The sequence below is a fragment of the Coptis chinensis genome, chromosome 2 (assembly GCF_015680905.1).
Source record: "Coptis chinensis isolate HL-2020 chromosome 2, ASM1568090v1, whole genome shotgun sequence".
Lineage (NCBI taxonomy): Eukaryota > Viridiplantae > Streptophyta > Magnoliopsida > Ranunculales > Ranunculaceae > Coptis > Coptis chinensis.
The window spans coordinates 41,187-63,949 of record NC_141457.1 but is presented as its reverse complement, the minus strand read 5'-3'; the positions used below and the strand labels follow the sequence as shown (position 1 = coordinate 63,949).

Below are 22,763 nucleotides of genomic sequence, written 5' to 3'. Positions count from 1 at the left end.
TTATTTTAATTGTTTAAACAGATATGTTAAAGTATTTGATCAAAGGAAAGTCGTTACCCACTCAACCTACTCAACCACCTAATAAAACAAATATTGTTGCCAATGTTGAAGTAGGATCTTCCTCAAAGCGAAGTCACCAAGAAATTGAGGATGGTGGTGTTGAACAACCCACGCCAAAGCGGGTTCAACGTGAAAATCGTGAAAGTACTTTGACTTGTCTAGTCTTCGGGGAGACCCTCGTGACCGAGGAAAAAGATTTCAGATTATCATCCTAATGATCAAGACTTCGGTGAGAAGAGCATATTTGCTTAGGGGTCCTTGCCCGCCTAATCATGCTTTTCCTCCAAGAACAAGAGGCAAGAGAATCCGGCGCTTTCAGATTGAGTGGTATGAGGAGTTTAGTTGGTTGGAATATAGTATTCACGAGGATGCCGCATTTTGTCTATATTGTTATCTCTTTAAACCTAATAAGGGGCACAAGGAGGTGGGGATGTTTTTTTTCTCACGGGGGTTTACTAATTGGGAAAGAAAAACCAAATTAAAGGAGCACGTTGGAGGACCAAATAGTGCTCATAATATTGCTTATAGGGCAAAGACAGGGCTTTGTTAAATCAAGAGCAAAGATATCGAGACATTTCTTCACGCACAATCGACCAAGTTCGAAGGGATTATCGAATACACCTAACCTATGATAACCGGATTGCATTAGGTTTCTTTTGAGACAAGGTTTAGCTTTCCGTGGTCATGATGAATCAGATGAGTCGATCAATAAAGGTAATTTTCTTTGAACTTATACGGTTTCGAAAGATCATAACGGTCATTAAGAAAGTTCTTGATAATGCTTCTAAAAATCGGAAATTGACATCACCGATATCCAAAAAAGATATTGTGAATTCGGGCCAGCTGTGGGAAACTACAAATGCTATTCTAAAAGATTATGGAAATTCATTGTTTGCTATTTTAATTGATGAAGCACGTGATATATCAATTAAGGAGCAAATGGCGCTTGTTTTATGTTATGTCGATAAGAAAGGTTGCGTGATTGAGAGATTTTTGAGTTGTGCATGTTAAGGAAACTAGTGCATTAACACTTAAAAAAGGCAATCGATGAGTTATTCTCCAAGCATGGGTTGAGCATATCTAGGCTCGTGGACAAGGGCATGATGGGGCCGACAATATGCAAGGTGATTTGAATGGCCTAAAAGCACTTGCAATGAAGGAGAATGAGTCTGCATTTTATGTTCATTGTTTTGCCCATCAGCTTCAGTTAGCCCTTGTAGCAGTTGCAAAGAATCATGAGTCAATCGTTAACCTTTTAGTATTCTCTCTAATGTGGTAAATCTTGTTGGAGCATCATGTAAGCGGCGGATATGTTCTTGCGATGCAATGAAGGCTAAAGTTGTTGCAGCGTTACAAAGTGGAAATTTCAAGTGGCAAAGGGTTGAATCAAGAGACTAGTCTTAAATGATCTGGTGACACTCGATGGGGCTCACACTATTATACACTTCTTGGCATGATAACCACTTATGGTTCAAGAGTTGATGTGCGTGATAATGTAGCGGAAAAATGGTTCAAGCTTCGGAACAAAGAGGTGAGGCTTACGGATTATTAGATTCAAAGTCAGTCTTTTGAATTTATCTTCAATTTGCATTTGATGAAAGGGATACTAGGAATTAGCAATGATTTGTCAAAGGCATTGCGTGAAGACCAAGACATTGTCAATGCTATGACTCTTGTTAAAATAACAAAGGTAATGCTTTACAGCGATGAGAGATGATGGGTGGGATAGTCCCCCGATGAAGTTTCTTCACTATGTGTCAAACATGATGTGGTTGTTCCAAATATGGAAGAGAGGTATATGGCTCGAGGGAGGTCTCGACGAAGAGCGTAGGAAACACCAATTTACATTACTATCGTGTTGGATTATTCTATCAACGTATTGATTTGCAAATTCAAGAGTTAAACGACCGGTTTAATGAAGCAAACACGTAATTACTTCTTTGTATGGCATGTCTTGATCCTAGTGAATCGTTTGTTGCTTTCGATAAGCAAAAGTTTATCCATTTTGCTCGACTTTATCCCGATGATTTTTCAGAGATAGATCAAATGGAATTAGCGGATTAGCTTGAGAATTATATCATTGATGTGCGTTCCGATACTAAGTTTGGTGAAGTAAATGGAATTAGCAGCCTAGCCAAAAAATGGTTGAGGCGAAGAAAGACATTGTGTACCCACTTGTTTATTTGTTGATTAAGTTGGCGATTTTACACTTCTTCTTTGCCCTTTGTGGAGAGGGCATTTTCTGCTATGAATATCATAAAGAATCGTTTATAGCGCAATCGGATGGCGGATGAGTGGTTGAATGATTGTTTAATAACATATATTGAAAAAGAAGTTTTTGATAGCATTGATACCGAATTGATCTTACAACGCTTCCAGAAGATGAAGAAGGATGACGAAAAAGAAGGCCGCCGAGGACAAGTATGAACAACTACTTGTTTAGATTTGATTTTTTTTTCTAATACATTAATATATATAATATATGTGTTTTTTTTGTATGCTTGGTTTTTGTCTGGCTGGCTCACCCTCACTTACTTTCCTAGCTCCGCCACTGGTGGTAGACAGTTCCTGGGGTAAATCTGAATTCTGAGCACACAAACCGGTAGACAGTGCAGATCGATATCCTTTGAAAGGCAGATTATTCAATTCCAAAGTGGTTGCAAACTTGCAATGGTCGGCTCAATCAAAATTGGGGGACACCACTTCGTAATGGCTTTCACTTTGTCGTATTCAATTTTGTCCATCAAATTAAATTCAATTTTGTCCATCAAATTAAATTCAGTTTCGTCATTCAATTTAAATTCAGTATTCACGAAGCCTTCGGACTCCAATAGGATAAGTGGTTCATATCGTTTGATATCCATGTTGAAAACTCCCAATTCATGATTCATATTTCCATATCCATACGTGGAGAAGGATGCGACCAAATGGATGCAATTCGGTTTCCATCCTGGGAAGTCTGAAGCTGATAGGGAGAAGGAGTACGTATTACCAACAAACACCATACGATTGCAAAGGCTCTTCATCTCAACCCACTTAAGCTCAACGAGGTCCAGCTTGAAGACAAGAAATTCAGGAGTAAAATCACTGTCCTCTCTGTTATAGTCATTGTCATCGTTATTGTCATTGTTTATGCCCATATCCCTAGCCCTTTTGAATAGGAACCGATCCAAGTCACAGTAACGATTTTCCATAGCCCTTGTAATTAGTATCAGATCCCCAGCAGACTCTACAAGATACTTGGGGGTAAAAGTCTCACAGCTAAAAGGGCATGGTGCGACGGTTGCCAGCATGGGCTCGCTGGAATTGTTTAGGTCACAAGAAAAAACATGTCCTTTATGATCGACAAAGTAAAACTGATCTCGATAACAAATAATGTCTTTCACTGGTTCATAATCCAAGTTTACGTGGGTCCAAGCATTGTCACCTGGCCTGCAGAAGATTAATCTGCCTTCGAGACCACCGATTGCCATGACTAGAAAGTTGGGATCTGATGCTGGGTTGGCAGACAAAAAAGCTTTTTCAAGACAGTCTGTCAAAGTTTCAATAGAAGGGAGATGGATCTCATTATCAACGGATAGGAACGGATTGAGTAGACAAACATTACCGTGGTTGTCAACAGTTACCAACCATCCACGGCTAGAACCACAGATGTGCAAATTACGGGGTACATGTAACTTGGAATTGTAGACTCTTTTCTCATTAATGTTGAACAAACTTTGTGTTTTAATGTCGTCGAGTTGAGTAGGAAGCATGAGCATAGGAACTTGGCGGGGTATATAGCGACGAATGTCGTGATAAACAGATTGCCATAACTTACAAACCGCACCAAACCTGATGTAATCCTTGGCATCGACCAATTTACGCCCAATTTCATAGAAAATATGGTCAGGAAGTTCCGACCAGTCAACCACTGTAACAACATCATCACATGGGGTATTGGGCAGGAAAAGAGCCGCACTTCCAAAGCATGTTGCCTCTCCATCCTTAATCTGATCCATTAAGACGAGAAGATCGGAATATATATGTTCTGATAATACTACTAAGATATATTATTATTAGAAAGAAAAGAGGACGTACGTTCTTCTACAGTATCACAAGGCATAATATATATAGCTAGGTGAAGCTAAGAAGAAGTTCCCTAATCATACACAGACACTAATTCCCTAATTGTACTCTAATAACAAAACTATGATACTTACATCCCGAATAAAGTGTAACCCACATATACCGGCATACGAGAAGACAATAAGCAAGCCTACCTCAAAAGACCGAGGAAACGGATCCTCTTGAATCTTGATTGATCCTTTGGTTGGACTTAAACACACTAGGCCTTATGGGCTTCCCATTAAGAAAATAATCCCATGGTCCATTAAAGAAAAATACCTACAGCTCGGTCAGAACTATCTAATTCTTATCTCTACACCATATGATAGCCTGGTTATCAGGAACCACACTTCTCAACCGAATAAGCTATTTCTAATCTCTCATGTTTTACAATTTAGAAACACCTCCCTCAATTATTCTAATAAGCTCCCTCCATTTTAAATAATTTACAAAAAACTCCATCACCTCATTGAAATTAGAATTAGCGTTCACTGAAATTAGAATCAACCCCTCCTAATATTTTTATATTGTTTTTTAAAAATATTAGAGTGACAGGTTTAAAGATTTGAAAAAAACCAATGCGTAGTATGGTTCACATACTTGTAGAAAATGATAGCTAGACATGTATATCAAATTGGTACTATTTCACCCCTATGTCTATCATTTTCTTAACCTTTACCTTCCTTACTGATAATTTGGTATTACTTTTTGGGTTAACTAGTAGATTTAGAAAACAAGTATGAAACCATACTGCACATCCCCAGCTAGGCCCCACTTGAAAAAAGGAGCCCAGTCCCCCTAGATAGGGCTCCACTTGAAAAAGGGCCCCGGCCCATTCTCCGAATGAAGTTTATGGATCAAACTATAGATATGTGTTTCCTATTATAAGAGAAAGGGAAAAAATGAATTTCTGGGCATCAAACTAGGCTTAATTACATAAATATACAATGTACTTAGGTCCATTAAGAGATGTCCAAATGGGTACCCAACCCAGCCCGAACCTGATTTTTTGGGTTTTGAATGGGTATTAGGTTACCCAGGACCGACCCTGTTCTTTGCGGGTCGGGTTCAGGTTTGGGTATTTGTTGGATACATGTAACCCTACCCTAACCAAAACCTACCCTAACCCTATATTTTGGGTATCCGTCGGGCTCAGGTTTGGGTTTTGGGTATGATAAAACCCGAAATATATGAAATAAAAGAATATTAGATCTCTTCATCAGGAACGTCATTTTCAGCTATAAGATCTCAAGAAAAACCTCTTTTTCATCTAATTAATCAAAAGCCATCTTCTTTTATTGGATTTGATCTGTTTAACTTTAATATCGTAAAGCCATCCAATAGTCATCAAAGATTCAAAGCACACATGATTGCATTTTTTGAAAAACAGAAGAAGACAAAAGTAAACCAAGCAAGGCAAGCAATTCCAAGACAATAACTCAATAAGATTGATGGCTTTTTGAGAGTTTCGGCTTCTTGTGGTGGTGTGAATCCGGCCTGTTGATTTGCTCAGCCTTGGTGACCACATTTAGAAAGAGATATTTGAGGAGATGCTGCAAATTTTCTGAGTGAATACAAACTTAGCAGCACCATCAAACCCACCAATCTCTTCATCAGGAACGTGTGATCGGGTTGTCTTGTTCTTGGGGAGTTGTTGGAGGGAAGAGAGAGAATAGTAGTAAATGTACGATCAAAGGTAATTTGTCTTGAAGACCAAAAGTAAATAATAATGAGCAAAAGACCAAAAGTTTGTTTAAAATAAATAGATAATAAATGAAAATAGAGCTGTTGGGAATTATGGTTTGGTTCAAGTTCGGGTTTTGGTCGGGCATTTTTACCCTCTATAACCGAGTTTTGGGTTCGGGTTCGGTCTGGATATGGTTTTGGGCTTTTTAACCCTTTTAACGGGTTTAGGGCCAAATTATCTGGTTGGGTTCGGGTCAGTCCGGGTTTAGATAGTGTGACCAAACCCGACCCCTATGTATTTCGGTCTGGGTTCAGGTTCGGATTTTGTCGGGCTTGGACAGATTCGGTCGCGGTTTTTTTCGGTTTTGGCGTAAATGGACATCTTTAGGTCCATTTAACACTTGTATCAACATACAATTTTTTTTAACAAACGTATCAATGTATTATGTCCGATTTCACAAAAATAGCAATCTGTTAGCATCCGTTAGTTAAGTGATGATGTGTCTGTTTTTTTTCAATTTCGTTTTATTTGTATTTTCCACTCAGCATACCACATCAGCATTTCTACCACCCATTTAAGTGATGATGTTAGTTTATTGTGACAATACTTGTTATTTTGGAATAAGTATCAAAACATAACTATAAGCATCTAACTTTTGGGTTTCGGTCATATGGACTCGAACATGTTTCTTTCAGGTTCCCATTTTTCTTCATCGACTTGGCTGAAACCCATTGAACAACAGTGGCTATAATAGAAAAAAAAATTCGAAGAAAACAACGAAGTCTCAATCCTATAATAGGCTAGATTGATCTGGCCTATGTGGTGAGACCGTGAGACTTGAGTCTCATGATCCTCAGTGCAAACCGATCCAACAATACAGCTAGCACACCATGGCTCCCACCAATGTTAGATCAATATAGGTAATGGAACTCAAATTCCACAACAAATTCAAGTTGCTCTTGTACTCAATTATGCCTAGAAGGATTTGACATAAGTATAATCATGTATATTGAAAAAATTTAACTACAAATAAGGAGATGATCCTTATAAATAAAAAAGTTGATTCTCATGAAGAGTATATGCGTATAGCTTCTACGGTTCCTTATCTTAAAAGGAGAACTTGACAAATGAAGGAGAACCTGTCTATGTCTCCCGATTGGACTTTAGCAAAATAAAGTTGTTTGTTCTCATTGGGTGTGTCTTTGTCATAAGTCATAACATACTGTTTCTCGAGTTTGCCACTTAATACTGTTTGTAGTTCCATTTAATGTAAAGAAAATAATTACATTTTGATACTTAACATCTGAACATACTTAGAGACTCCTTTCCAAATCTGATATTATTATTTTTTCTGAATCTGATGTGTTTTTTTTTCTAGTTAAATAATATTCTGAGAAGCTCACTAGATCTAAAAAATCTCTTGCTCTAGTAGTCATTGCCATTATCATCCGCACGAAAACAACTAGGAATTTCAAATGAAAATTACCGAAACGTTTTCTAGGACAGCACATGAAAGCAAGCAAAGTAACTTCCCAATCCCCAAGAATGGTAATCCCCAAAGAAATAAAAATAACAAGAAAATCAAGCAAAGATTTTAAGAAAAAGTGAAAACAAAACATATCCAAATGAACCTAATGAAAATATACTCGGTCAGATGATGGTACCTAAAAACAAAGATGTGTACTTTGCAAGCATAAACTTCCCCTCGCTCCCTCTTTATGCAAGAGCTCGCGACCTTACGCAATAGTCCCTGAAGAAGCGAAAAAAATATAACATATTTATTAAGAAACAACACAACATGTAAGTATTTTAAAGATAACAATAGAGAGCATTATCAATCAATGACTCCCTGATGTATACACTAGACAATGAGTGGGTTGAACCCGTGTTGGATCTACTTATATCCATATTTGGATGAAACTTCCTCAGCTAATCCGAACTCAGATTATGGTGCAACTTGAATCCCAAAACCACAACTATCTTCGATTTCTTATACTTTTGGTTTATTTTATCTATTATAATAAAACACAATGTCAAAACAAAGGGTGGTCGGGATTGTCTGGTGATCTGAGTTAGATTGGGGCAGATGTGCGATCTAGAGCATTTTGAAACTCCTTTTCAATGCCATTTAAAAATATTACGCTTGGGTTTGAGAAAAAAATATCATACACCTAAAACAAATTGAGAAATTTTAGGAGTTCATTAAACATAGGGGACGGGATTGCTTCATTTAATATCTAAATTAGTAAAACCATTAAATTACTGACATAAATTCATTTAAATCATAAAAACGTTCAAAAGGAGGTGGGCTGGGCTTTATTAATAAAGTAAATGACAAATGGGTGTTTTAAATGGCGAGTCCTCTTTAAAGATTTGCTAAACCAACGCCCTTCTTCATCTTAAATGGCATTAACGCCTACCCATTTCTTACTCTCCCTTAAACCCCCTTTCCTCCCTTAAACCATCCTTCCCAAACTCCACAAATACATCTTAAAGTTCCCATCCGTTACTCCCTCATTCTTTCCCATCATGATAGATTTCCTTTTATGGTGTTTCTTCTTTAACTATAAATTTCAATATTTTGGCTAGCTTCTTCCATAACAGCTACCGGTTCTATACTTCTATCTTTCACCCTTTTATGCTTTTGTTTATTTTTTGACAAATAGAATAAATATTACTTTATGGATACGATAGGATTTGTTGTTCAGAGCATTACATATTTTTTGTTTGTTTGCATTATTACTATATATTGTTATTAGTATATAATTACTCATTATAGTTTTGACAATTAACATTTTTGAAGTTTCATTTGCTAATGGTTAACTACCACTAATAGTTACGAATTTTCATGCCTACAGGATGAGTTGCTTTTAGTCTACGATTATCTTCTCAATGGACAATGGCAGACAACGTTCTCTTTTACGTGGTATCACAGTAAGATCTTGACATATGTGCAATCAATTTCCAATGATTTTTTTTGCCCATCATAAGGTGCGTTAGGTGTTTGATTTATTTTGATTTATGCGTAGGTGTTTGAAATTGCACCGTCGGGTAAGCACTTAATTAATTCATGTTGACAATGACTTCACATTTCATTTCATATATAATTAATAGAAAAGTAAATTAGTTTGCAGCATTAATTGAACTACAAACAATAACTGCCTAACCATCAAAGATTGCACTTCTTAACATTTACTCAGTGTGTCAATGCATGCCTTTGGCAAGAATGTGAGAAATATATAACCTACCAAACCTTATAACCAAAAAAGAAAAAAAGAAAGCATTCTATTCTGATTTGTGATGACGAATATCAATTAGAAGGAGGACAATTATAAGGAGGACCCAAAAGCAAGAATGTGATAAATATATAACCTACCAAACCTTATAACCAAAAAAGAAAAAAAGAAAGCATTCTATTCTGATTTGTGATGACGAATATCAATTAGAAGGAGAAACATTTATAAGGAGGACCCAACCACAACAAAAGAAAGAATGAATATTAGGTATGTGCGTTTGCAATTGAGAAATTTGAAACCTTCATTTTTCCAATAGAATTACGTGGAAAGATCAAGGGGTGATTCATTCCCTAAGACTTTCTCTTTACATTGTATATATACTGTAATTTAATGGCGTTTGTTGTATCTGAACTGTATAGTATGTTGTGCTATTAGCTTTTGGTTTAAGTTAAATTTTGCTTACTCTGGTCATTGAGACACTGAATTAATTTTTTTAAAAACTTATTTAGAGAACTACCCTTGTTATGTATATACTTTGTGTGATTTATGAGCATGCATAAGAAATTGCAGCATACCTTTGGTATTAACCAAAAGTTTGCATGTACATGATTTTGATGGAATTTGGTGTTAATCTACTTCATGTTATGATGTTGTAGTTGTATGGATATATACCAAGACGGCACCGTAACAACCTTAAAGGATAGAACATAATATGTATGTGTGTTTATTAAATGCTTTTTAACAGCGCATCGTATGTGTCAAAGTGGAACATGTTGGACTATCCATGGTCTCTACTTATCTATTTCGTGAACTTGACCAAGTGGACAAAAGTATTAATTATGTGTCAAAGTTGTAACTCCTAAGGATTAGCAAAAAAAAAGGTAATTTCTAAAGAGATATGCTAGAATAATAATTCTCAAAGAATGTAGGATAGGTAACTCTTTGTGCAGTTGTAAGTCACCAATAATTTAGTCTATCATGTCACAGTCCTGGAGTTGCAATGGTGGTTATCTTAAACATGTGTCGGAGAGGGATGGGGGGATTCAATGAGCAGCTGATCTGTAGGTCATACATGAAATACTAAAAGTTGTGCAGTTTCATGTCTGAGCTATAAAAATATTGAAGGAATAGTATGCTATTCAATATAATGACCAATGTGTTACTTTAGTTTTTTTTTTGCTTGAAGTACATCTTAAGCAATGTTACCGTCAGCAGAATGTCCGCTTATATGTACGTACCCAAATATCATTGTTTATATTTTTATGGAGTCATTTTTCCTTCTTTCATCAAATCATTTTCACAACGTACTTTATATAACTTTTGCAGTGCGACGAGCCTCTTGAGCATGGCGCTTCTATTGGAACAACCCCTGGAGAAGTAGTCAAGAAGTGTAAGTACACCATTGGAATGCTCTCTGATCCATCTGTGTCTATCTCGGTTAGTGAGAAATTATTTGTTTTCTACTTTTTGTCACATCATATCAAATGTTTTTGTACGTGTCACCAAGTTGCAACATTTGGAAGATTTACAGGTGGTTTTTGACAAAGATGGTGTGCTTGAGCAAATGGGAGAGGGAAAATGCTACATTGACATTTCAACAGTTGATGCCGATACTTCGTCAAAGATCAGTGAGGTAAGACTTGCATACCAATGGCAATCCTAATTTGGTCTGATTTTTTAAAGTCTTTAATTCTCAGATCTTCTATATTACACTATTATTCAACTTGCTCTTATATATTAATTTGAGGGTTAACGAGTATTACCCCCCATTAGATGAGCCAATTAGGATTTCCTCCCCACTAGATGGGAAATTAGGGCCTCCCCCCCTAAATACACACAAAAAGAAAGTCAAATTTCAATTCCACTATCAGTCGATCAATTCTACTGTCTTATTTATTATATTGTCTTATTTATTACATTATTAATTTATTTTTTCATTTTAATAAAACAAAATGGCATACTCAAGCCATTTTATTATAATAGATATAATAAAATGTGCATTCAATGGCACATTATTATAGGACTCCCAACAACTGATTTTTTTGACGTGATGGCTATTTAATTGCATATGACATTGTTATTTGGTTCAATAACTAATGTGCTTATCTAACTTTATTTTCCCTAATTTTTGTGGGTTGTTGATTTGTTTAGATAGCTAGAAATGTTTAACGTATCTATGTTACTTCGCCCAAGCTTCTTTACAGGAACACCAAAACATTGAATGTCTGGTGTTGGTGGATTTTCAGGTACGACTTTGAAACCCCTTATTTATCTTTCATTAATATATTTTTCTATTAAAATTTTATTTGAACTATATATCATTTGGATGAGAAATTAGGTAGTTATTGGAATGCGGTTGTGATCCTTTTTGGATATTGGATGTTAAATTTCAAAATTTGGTCAGTTATTTCATCTCTAATCGTTGGTTATACACACTAAACAAATTTTGGTGTTGTTAAGTGCCTTGAGTATATTCAGAATAGGGGATCGTTAAATGAGCAATGATTGCGTTGCCAGGCTATGGTAAATCTCTCTCACTTCTCCTTTTTTGTTCTTTATTCTATGAAGAGTTTGCCAATAATAGATTTGTTTACTGCTCATTTGTGTGCGTGTACCATAGTCAAGGTCAAGGAGATTAAATGGGAGCCACCTAACCAACAACAAATGACAATTAATTCAGCGAGGTTTAGAAGTGATATATAGAGATCGTGATTGCCATACTTCAGGTGCTATGCATGAATATTGGTATTAACACAAACTCTGTTCGTGGCTGAGTGTTTGGCGATTTTGAAGTGCAACGTCCTGAAAGGGTGCAGGAGACTATGGGTGGAATAAAACTCTGTGGCTACTGTGATGGCATATGGATTTTCAGGCTACTATAGTTAGTTAAGCCTAAATGGTTAAAGTGTTATAGATTGCTAGAATTCTCTTTTCTGTCAAGTACTTGGTGTGAAGCCAACTTTACGGCTACCACGCTCTTCATCTTCTGTATTCTTCACCAATTTTGAGGAATTTCAATTCCTCAAACCAAATATAGCCTAAATGAATTTGAATAAATTCATCTTGACTTCTTATTGTTTAATAACGACTTGAAATTTGTTACAATATTTGCACATTTTTTTCCCCTTTTATGCGCGGAGTTAATGGCGTACAAGACTTACAAATGTATTCCATAGAAGAACTTGGTGATTTTGTTAAGTAGATTGCAGATGTGATGAAGAGTGAAATTCTAACCCAGTAGGCAGTAGCATGTGATGAAGGCAGTAGAAGCAATTTCTGCCCTGCTCTACACCAGTATATAATTCAGTTAGCCAGTCAGTTTTGTCAGACATTTGCTTCCAAGTTAAATTAACAGATCTTTTTTTGTGGCTAATGCAAGGTATTTATCTGTAATACTACATGTACAAAAGGAACTTAAAGAGCTACATGCCACCATGCACACCATTTTGTAAATAGAAATGGCATCACAACAGAAACAAAACATTTACTGCATATATATTTTTTTGCTTGGCAAGTTTAAATTATATTAAAAGGTCAACAACCGCCCTTCTAAGGTTCAATCTAAATATGCACTATCTAGCTACTCCCATTCATAAAGGTTCTTTAGCCTTGATTAACATTTACTGCGTATTGAATGAAACACAATTGGAATAAACCATGCAACTTCAGTTCCATAATTTTATCAAACGAATTATGAAACCTACTGAAGTGGTTGCTAGAGAAGACAAGTCTATACTCATTACTTAATTCAATAATCTAAGAACAACCAGCGGAACACGTACGCCTTGGTAGTTCATGTTCGTTCTATCCTTGGGGATCTGAGTTAGGTGTGCGTCGGGATCTGTGTGATCTCTTTGGAGCTTTAATCATTGATTTAATGCACATTTATACCTATTCCATACTAAATATACCAAATTAATCAATATTTACCAAATTAATAAATATTTGTGGACCTGGGCTGTGAAACGCCCCAAATTTGCTACGCGAAATTACACCGTCTTTGCTCGCCTCTCTCCTCCTTCATTCCCACCTTCCAAGCTCTCAAAGAAACGAAAGCAGTTAAAATCAAAACAGAAAATGACTATCCTCAACCCTGAGTTAAATGTTAGTCATTCAAATTACCACATGCAAACGTTTTATTGCTCGAGCCAACTTTTGACTACCAAAGAGACAAGAACCACTTAAGCAGTTCTTTTTCTTAATAAGTACTTCAAATCCCATTTTAGTTTGCTTTCACGGTTGTTATTTTTTTTTAAATTAAAAATTTTAAATGAAAATGTTTTTTGACCCTTGGGGATTTAATATAAATTTACACTATAAATTTCCGTTACCATTTGGTTATTAGGGTTTTTCTGCCAAAGCAAAACGGCTAGATACTTTGTCACTTCCGCTGCATCTACCACTTCATTAACTTCTTAAACTATCCATTCTCCTTAAATCTTTCATTCCAAATTATCTTATAACTTCTTCCCTCCTTTCCATTTGGTATAAATTCTCTTTAAATTGTTTGCTGGAACCTTTTAGAAAAAACTTCAAAAGGTACGAAATAACATACCCCTATCTGTATTTCTTTAGTGGAATGTTCATATTATATTTAACATCTTTATCATCTAGTTAAGAAATTCTGTTTACCTGCTTTATTAACATATTTTCTCAGTGTTTGTTTAAGATTTTTGTTCAAAGCTAGGTGTTTGAACCGTCAGTGATCGACTTTAGTCAGGCATCTCTTCTCCGTCTCTAACTAGCAAAGTCTCAGGTAAGTTTTATATTACAGATTACTTATTACGTATCCCATGGCCTTTCTTAAATTAAATTACGCTTGAAGAAATGAAGTTTTGCTTTGTTTCTTACTGTTTTCCTTTATGTTGATCGATGTTGTTAGTCCATTTTTTCCCATGTCCAATAATGATTGTCGTCGTGAAACTTTGATCCAGTAAACGAATCCGGTGTTAGTCCAGTGTTGCGAAATATCTATTGAAAATGACAATATGGTAGTTGATGCCACTTTCGTTGAAATTTGATTGATCCAATTTGCTTGACCACTAGGAAGATTTTTTTTTTGAAGTAATGAGCAAGCAATCGAGACGAGAAAAAGTCTCTCAAGCGCGTATGTTTCTGCAAAGTATCTGCTGTTATGTTTCTACCATTATTTTGGTTAAGGAAAAAGCCATTCTACCTATTGTAATGCTACACTAATCAATATTATTCTCAATAGGAAAGAACTTACCTTTCCTGATATTATGACCGAAAAAATTGACTCAGTAAGTATTGCATAGTTGTGGTTCATTAATGTTTTTATGTAGTCTTATGTTGACGAGTGTTAGGCCTTGAATCCTATATGATATCACCCACGTAAAAACTCCACGCATATTTTTCCGTCTTCCTTTGATACCTTCACAATTTCTATTCTAAGCCCATGATCAATATCCATAGTTGCTTCCGATTGACCGAAAAAAGTGTATTTAATCATTTCTTATTTCACATTAATGAGAATATCTAATTTTATGGGTTAGGCTTTACAATATATCTCACAAACCTCAAAATCTTAGCCTGGAATGAATCTTTTCAGTGGTAATGTATCATCTATTTCTTTAGAAAATATTACGGTGTGACATAAATATTTGGTCTCAATTTCTGAAGACTTAAGCAGTTTACGCTTGCATTCTATATTTCTTTACTTCAGTTCATAACATGCTCATTTGGGATTTCTCACTCCACTCAGAAGCTTTATATGCATTCAACGTTTAGTATAGTCGTTTAGTGATATTGGAATATTGGTGTTACACCTGCTGCCCTGATCTTTCTGTGTGTCTCACCCATTAAGGTCTTTTTAGTATTTCTTTGAATTTGCACAAGAGTTAATTAGGAAAGAGTCCTGGAGCATGGTCTTCAAACTAAATGGGTCAAGTTGAACTAATAATACGTCTTGAGTCGCTTATAAAACAAATGCCATTTTTGTTGCTAAACAACCCCGTAAAAAGCTATCTATTTATATTTAACCAAGTATTAAATTGGTATCTCTAATTTATGTTAAAAAAAAACTACATAATTGATGACCCTCCTAATGATCATGATTCTACCACTGGCAAGTGAAGAAGCATCTTTCTTGAAAGTGGAGTAGTATATACTTCAGCAACAACATGTTAAAATACCTAATTGAAGTAGTTTAGTTTTCCATCTTTTCTAAGTGTTGTTTTCCCAATTCATGTTCTTTGTTTGTTTGTTCTAATTTAGATTGGTCCCTTATAGGATGAGCTTTGTTTCACGAGCTCTTACATAAAAGTTGTGAATGGGCCAAAAAACATGCTTTGCTACGCCTTCCAACTGTTATGTTATTAGAAGTAGCGTATCAGAGTTAGTACAAGAGCTTCCTAATCTTTATAATGATACATGCTACTATACTTAAGACCCTTTAGAGTAAGTGTTTTCCCTATTTTTGAAACTTTTACAATACCAAGACCAAGTTTAAAAACTGTCAGCCACACTAATGAATGCTCGCCAATAGTCACTCAGTTTTTCAAGCAAATGAGGAGGTGAATAAGTGCACGTACTTCCTCATCATATAATTTTTTGTTCTTATACTCTTTTACTAATATGCAGCTTTTAATTCAGAGAAAAACAATTGTAGATCAATTTAATTTCATAGAATTCATTTTTCTACTATATTTGTTTTTTTAACCATTAGTGTAAATCAAGAAATTCAATGAATGGGGGACATGTGTACGGTAGATATCGTTTTGAAACCCCTTTGAGGCTAATTCTCATTGACGCCGTTGAGATTTATTTAATGAATTAAATGTTTTGTAAATGAATTATTACATTTGGAATCCCAATAGTTATCTTTAATTAATTGTAGCTCTTTAATCTTGACCTCCAAGCAAACTCCCTATTAGCCTGCATCCTCCTCTATCTTTTCAGTTCATGTTCGTCCTATTAGAGTAAAAGTTAAGTAAAAAAAAGTACAAGTATATTCGTTGTAGTTGGGTACCTTATGCTTACTCAACTTGCCGAATTGTTGTGAGGTTTTATTGCACCTTGGTTCATTACAATTTTTGGTCCCGGATGTAGGTTAGAGGCCCTTTTTTTTCTTATTTTCCCCATGAATATAGGATTGTGAATATCAAAAAGACAATGCTTACTACATGTTCACCGTGTAATATATATTTAAACTACATATACATTTCCTATGCTTTCTGTTTTTAGACCCGGATATGATCAAAACATCAAGTGTTGATAAAAGAGACGAAGAACGTAGAAAAGTAATTGGAAAAATGATGGTGATCGGGGGAATGATGAGACTGTACCTTGCGGTTGCCTACGTACCCAAATTATCAATGGGATCAAGTCTCAAGAACGTAGTTCTGAATGAAAAATAGTTTGGTATTTATATAGGTAGAGTAGAGAATCCTTGTAACTCAAGTAATCTTGTAGCTTGAGTAATTGTGATAGACTATAACTTTCAACTGATAATTATCTCTTTGATAAGAAACAAATCTGGACATAAATCAATGTACATTAGTGGCAAGCCATGTGGCTAAGGTTCAGCCTTAAACATATGAGTTAATGGGCTTGTACATTGATCCATGGTATTGCGAATTGGGCTTTAGCCCTGTCGATTAAACGAATAAAGTGGAGATTCCTACCAATGGATGTTCGCCATGTAGGTGGGGGTCGAAACACCGCCCCCTCTTTGACATGCGAACAAAGTTCATATGGCAAAGAAGAAAGAAAAATGAGCGGAATGTATAACAAAGTGTCGTGCGAAAAGAAATAATTGGAAAATTGACTGTCGAAAAAAAAAAATCGTGAATTATCGGGAACGAAATAATGTCAAATTAACGTATACGGGACGCAATGTAGTTAAATAAAAGATGGCCGAAAATGCACAGAAAAAAATAAAATATGCAAAGAAATAAAATTGCAAAAAAATTCTATTGGCGAAAACTGTACCAACGCGCGTCGCGTCATAATAATGAAATTTGAATTGACGATCGTGCAACGGAATAGCGATACTTGGATTATACCGTTGAAAATTAAACGTAGGGGCAGTTTAGTAAAAATAGTAATAAAAGGAAGTTAAATACTAATTGGGCTCAAAGTGTTCGGATGTGATAAGAATATGGAGTAGATAAGAATTGAGATGACGGATGAAGTTTGGAAGAGAAAAGAATCCCACCGATAATCGAAAAACAGCTCGAACTTTATATAAGTGATGTGCGCGATATTCCAACCTATGAAAAACCATGGACGCCATCAACCAAGATCAGATCAAGGCTCCTAATAGTCAAGTACGCGAAAACACGAATCGCACTTTGTTCGCTAAACAACAACCTAACAACCTCGAAAGAGTTACAAATGCACTCCTTTCAAGTTGCCTTTACAAGTCGTTTCCTCGACATCAATCTTGGTTTAGATATAGATTTACTTAGGTTTGTTTAGAACGCTGCATGTGGAGGAAACGCTGGACACTCAAAAATAATGGCGGTCGAGGAAGAAACGCCAGAAGGCGATATTGACGATGACGCCGATTAAGCTTTGGGTGCGTTATGAACGGTGGTATCGTGTTTTTCCTTTCCCTTAACCGTTCTCCACCCGCATCTAATCGGAACAGAAAGAATCATGAAGAGGAAGCTCGTCATATGCAAAAACACAACTCTGTTGTCGTGAAAGAAGAAGGCGCTAGTATTCAAACCCAATGTTTAACAAACATGATACGGTCTGGCCAAAGAAAGGAGGGGCACCATACCTGTACTGCATTGATTTGGCCTGGTGGACTCGGTTTTTGAGCTATCTGACCCGGTTTTTTTTATTTTTTTATTTATTTTTTTATTTTTTTTTTGCAGGGAGAAACGACCGTACTATACGGGTGAAAAATACTCGAGAAGAAAACTCGATGACGATCGCAAACTTGGTGAGGTGGAAAGAAGGTGACAGATACAACGACTACCTGAAACCGCGTCGATGGTCGCTTAAGGAAATACAGAAAATACTAGGACTCGAGAAATTTGAGATGGAAGAAGTGTACGAATTTGAAACGAAAGTCGAAGAAGATGAAGTAGTAATGGCTTACACACAATTAAATTGCAGGAATACAATTCCATTGAACAAAGAAATTGCACAATTATTGGAGTGGTGGCAAATTGCACCGGGACAACTACCAATATCGTTCTGGTTAATCTTTACGAGAGCGCACCGTTTACAAAATGAATTTAACAGAAGGTTTGGGGCTCAAGAAATCTTCGCGTTGATACGACCGAAGGCTATACTGACGAAAGGGTACATAAAATTTGAAGTTGAATTCAAGGATTCAATCAGAACTTTTAAACGGTTCCCAAAAGTATACACCGAATGGGATAGATTTTTGTACCGCTTTGGGAAGGGAATGGAACCGGCCGAGTTTAAAGTGCGAACAAATTTCGAGGTAAGCCAAAACATAAGTATTGAAAATTGTACTACGAGTAAACCGCTGACTAACACGAAGTTATTTTGTGTCTCTAACAGAAAACGCGAGTACACTACCAGACATTGAATTGGACAAGGAAGTGGAGAACAACCTTCGTTTCTTCTTTCATGAATGTTCTGACGAAAGATTGGTAGATCTGATCTACTTTGATGATATTGTTGATTTCCAACACTATGGGGGTATCGAACAACAGCCCGATAGGTCCAAGGAGACACATAGTGAAATGGCGAAGAAGAATAAGATTCTCAGAAATGCAATATTTGGCAGCGATAGCGATAGTGAAAAAGAAGATGGAACGAAATTAACACAGCAAGAACTAATGCTGAGCTAGCCAAGCACAAAAAGCGAATTGTACAAAAGAAGATGTTCCATAAGAAAACGGATGAACGGAGACCAAGAGAGACAACCAACATTACAATGTATGATGCCTCGAGGGACGAGACTACAATGCACAAAACATCCCAGACGAAATATAATACATTCTCAACATAAAGAGGAACAGGTATGTACTGTAGAAAACATAGATATGTAAAAGTGGGGGGAGATGTAATATCTCGCCTCGGGTTTGGTATATCTGAGGGAAAAGAATGGCGGAAAAGAACGAAACCGTGATACTTACAAAAGATAGTGCAGCGAAGAACACAAAGTCGGTGAAAGAAAACAAACGGCAAAACAAAATGCGGGGAGCAAAGAATCCAACCACCAACCGCCAAGTAATCGTCCGGTAATACTACTCATGGAGAAAACCATAGAATCCGTTAAGATGAAGTTGACCGTCGACTTTTACTATTAAGCGTTAGGGCGGTAAAAGAAATTTATGTCCAACATTAAACCAATGAAATTGGTAGATGAAGCAAAGATGTTCAAGTCTGGACAACGAAGCGAAGGTATCGCCAGGGACCACGCCAATGGAGGGGCTAAAAAAATATCAAAACCGCGGACTGGAATCACGAGGAGAACATCGGAGAATATAATGAGCGATGTCAATGATTTTCGATAGTATGAACCAGGTATGATAGTATTTTTTTATCCATTATTGCAAACTTGTGTTTAAGTCTAAAAGATTGATGAAATCAGATATTTTTCGCCGTAGGTTAAAACGGCGGTAGTACGGGCCAAAGAAATTCATGAAAGAAACGATTCGCGAAGACAAGTAGTATCGTTCGAATGAAGTCAATGTCGTAGAAGAAATAGAGAAAGTGAAGATACTTAACCGAAAATTGGAAGAGGCAAACAAAGCGTTAAGCGGAACTAACAGAGAGTTAGAAGATGAAAACAAAAACTTAACCAAACGGACAGAAGAAGCCGAGCAGAGATCGTACGAAGACTTTGGGAAAGCCTGTGAGATAATGGAAGAACACAAACACTTAAAAGCAGATGTGATAGAATTAAAGTCACTCGTGGCGACCAAAGATCAGGAACTTAAACGTGCACAAAAAGAGGCAGAGAAAAATAACAAGCGAATGACAGATTTAAACGAGCGGCTCGGCCAAGATCACATGCAAATGGCACATTGTGAATCGTCCGTAAGACAATTGACAGAGACTTTAATAGAAATGGGAGATGAACTAGAACTGTCACGCCCCGAGACCCAACACACATCCCGAGGACGTGGAATGAATCTCGAGGCCGACACCTATCCCGATTCTACCGAAATTTCGGCAGAGTTTCCTTTGTTTGATCGACGTTAAGAAACCCTAAAACTGTCATAACTGTCATAAACCTCGCATAACCCTGAACACTTCATAATACCCTTCCAACAACCATATATATACAAAAAATCTCCACCCTATACACCACTGCGGACACCCATATACATATCCAAAAGGTTTAAGATTAACTACACTCCAATACATCAAATAAATACATCAAAATGAGCTAGCTCTCAATATATACAGCAAAAGAAGGAACTAGACTATCTCTATACAACCAAAAGTATGAACTTGACTCTGTCCTCGTCAAGCATAAGGAAATCCTCCCAAATCCCCATAACCCTCATCGCTAGGGTTAGGAAAAGCCTCCTCCTGCAGAATCCGGTTTGTCCGAAATGTTAAGTAGGATGAGCAAACAACTATGCCCAGTAGAAACGCACATAACCAATACATATTCTACTTATAGAAATCATTTGAAACATGCAGGTTTTTATAATACGAATCAAAATATCGTGACTATATACATACATCACTAGCTAGCATAAATCATATCGGCATGCTTCTTTAATATTCAAATATATCTTTCACAACCATCATACAACTATTGTGGCCGCTGCATCCTATTAGAATGGTGAGGGTACGACTGGTACTCAGCCCCAGTCACAGGCAATCTCGGTTCAGTACTTCCCAGTGTGAACCATGCACCGTTGTTTTCCTGATTTTACCGGCAGGGAGATGAAATGCCGTTGTTGTTGTGTTCGTTTTACACAAAAATCCCCAAAGCTTTTAGGGCTCGGTGGGCCTGTGACCACGACCCCATATACGGGCTGTCACCTAACTTACGGTGGTCAACCGCTCGACGATCGCAGACTTTCCAGATCCCGACACACATCCGAGTGGACTAAACTCTCACTCCTCGCCTAAAACCTCATCGAGGGTAGCATGTAACCCCACACAAGCTAATCACCATACAAATAAGTGACACGTTACAAGCATGGTTATCTAGAAAAGTAGAAAAGGAATTCCCGGACTACATCCGGTGATGCATCCTTTTTAAAGGTGGCCCACCACCTCGAAAGGTGTAATGCATACATTGGAATCCTAGAGCTTAATCGCCGTCTCCGGAAATGCGACAACAGTTCCTTCTTTATAGGAATTCACAATTCCTTTTCTAAATCCCCTCGTGATAAACATAGTAATATCTATATATATATACTCATATTACCGATTATTTTCAAATACTCTAGTTACCTATGTAGTTTTCTTTTTAAAACTGTTGATTATGTAGGTGTGAGTTCCTGGATTTCCCATCCTCGAGTAGAACAACCTATGACTCCCAAACGGGCCAGTCATAGTAAATAACAACCGATGATTCCCAAATGGCAAATCATCGTAAATAACAACCCCCATTCCGGGAAAAATCCAGAACCTCGCGCCTAATTACAAACAACCGGGTAATTCTTACCCGCATTTCAAAATCCATCTCTCTGTCTCCTTACTGAGACAAGAGACGCGAACCTTTCCCAAAACCAGTTTTTCACTTTTAATAAAGAAACAATCCCTCGCTACCCCGATTTTACAGAAAACTCATTTCACACGAAAGCTATCTATATATATAGTTTATAGCGAGGAAATACAATGCAAAACATGAATATCATATATACATGCATGGTTGATACACAAACTATCTATTTCCAATTTAAGCAATTCAAATCATGCATGAAAATAAGCAGACTATATATTGGGATGTAGGTTCCTACCTTAGCAAGCTCCTTCTCCTCAAGCCCACTTAACTGAATCAATCCCGCTTAACCCAATCCATTCGAATTCATTCCTATAATAGCATATACAAATACGTCGATTATTAGAATTGATCGAACAACGAGGAATTCTTATCTAGTGTAAGTCGAGAATAAATCTCGACGTTAAGAATTGGGTTTTGGGTATTTTTTCCTATAACTACTGTCAACAGAGTTACAGGCCATTTCTGGCACTGATGCTCTGACAGTCTCTACGGCTATTTCGGCCATGGCAGGCCCTCGTATCGACGCCAATCCTATCATATCTCAATTCAAATTCCAAATTTCAACTACAACCAATTCTACACCTCTCAATTAACCTTAATTATATTAATAAAATCGGTGGGTGTTCCTTATCCCTCGATCACTACTCAATCAACTCTTATACAGTTATAAATCGACATAAATCTCTTGAAATTGTAATGAATAATCAAATTCTTACCAAGTCAACAGTAAAAATCGTTCCTAGCTCGCTGCTCCACCAAAATCGCTCCACTCTAGCGCCTCCAACCGAGCTACTGCCGCGGTACATCACCCCCAACCCAATTAATTCCATCAATACATCACAAGTTAACGCTATCGAGTTTAAATTATTTGATGGAGGCGAAATCACTCACCTTTCACTTCAATTTCGCTTGGTATTCTCGAAATTCCCTAGCTTCTCCAAACAAGTATCCGAATTCTACAACCACCCCATTCAAATGTCTTCAGTAACATATCCAATCCATTGAAACGAGTTTAAACTAATTGTTTGAAACC

At 36.7% G+C, this 22,763-nt stretch overlaps 1 protein-coding gene across 1 annotated transcript; it reads right to left on the bottom strand.

Moving 5' to 3' along the window:
- Positions 1-2,702: 2,702 nt before the first annotated feature.
- On the bottom strand, positions 2,703-4,061 carry LOC147514195 (putative F-box protein At5g55150). The gene has a single exon (XM_086595033.1). It carries the CDS (start codon positions 4,059-4,061, stop codon positions 2,703-2,705), a length of 1,359 nt encoding a protein of 452 aa, XP_086451159.1.
- Positions 4,062-22,763: the final 18,702 nt, after the last annotated feature.

Bases quoted from the DNA above. Each gene is read 5' to 3' on its own strand.
- LOC147514195 (XM_086595033.1), bottom strand. From the start codon at position 4,061: ATGGATCAGATTAAGGATGGAGAGGCAACATGCTTTGGAAGTGCGGCT.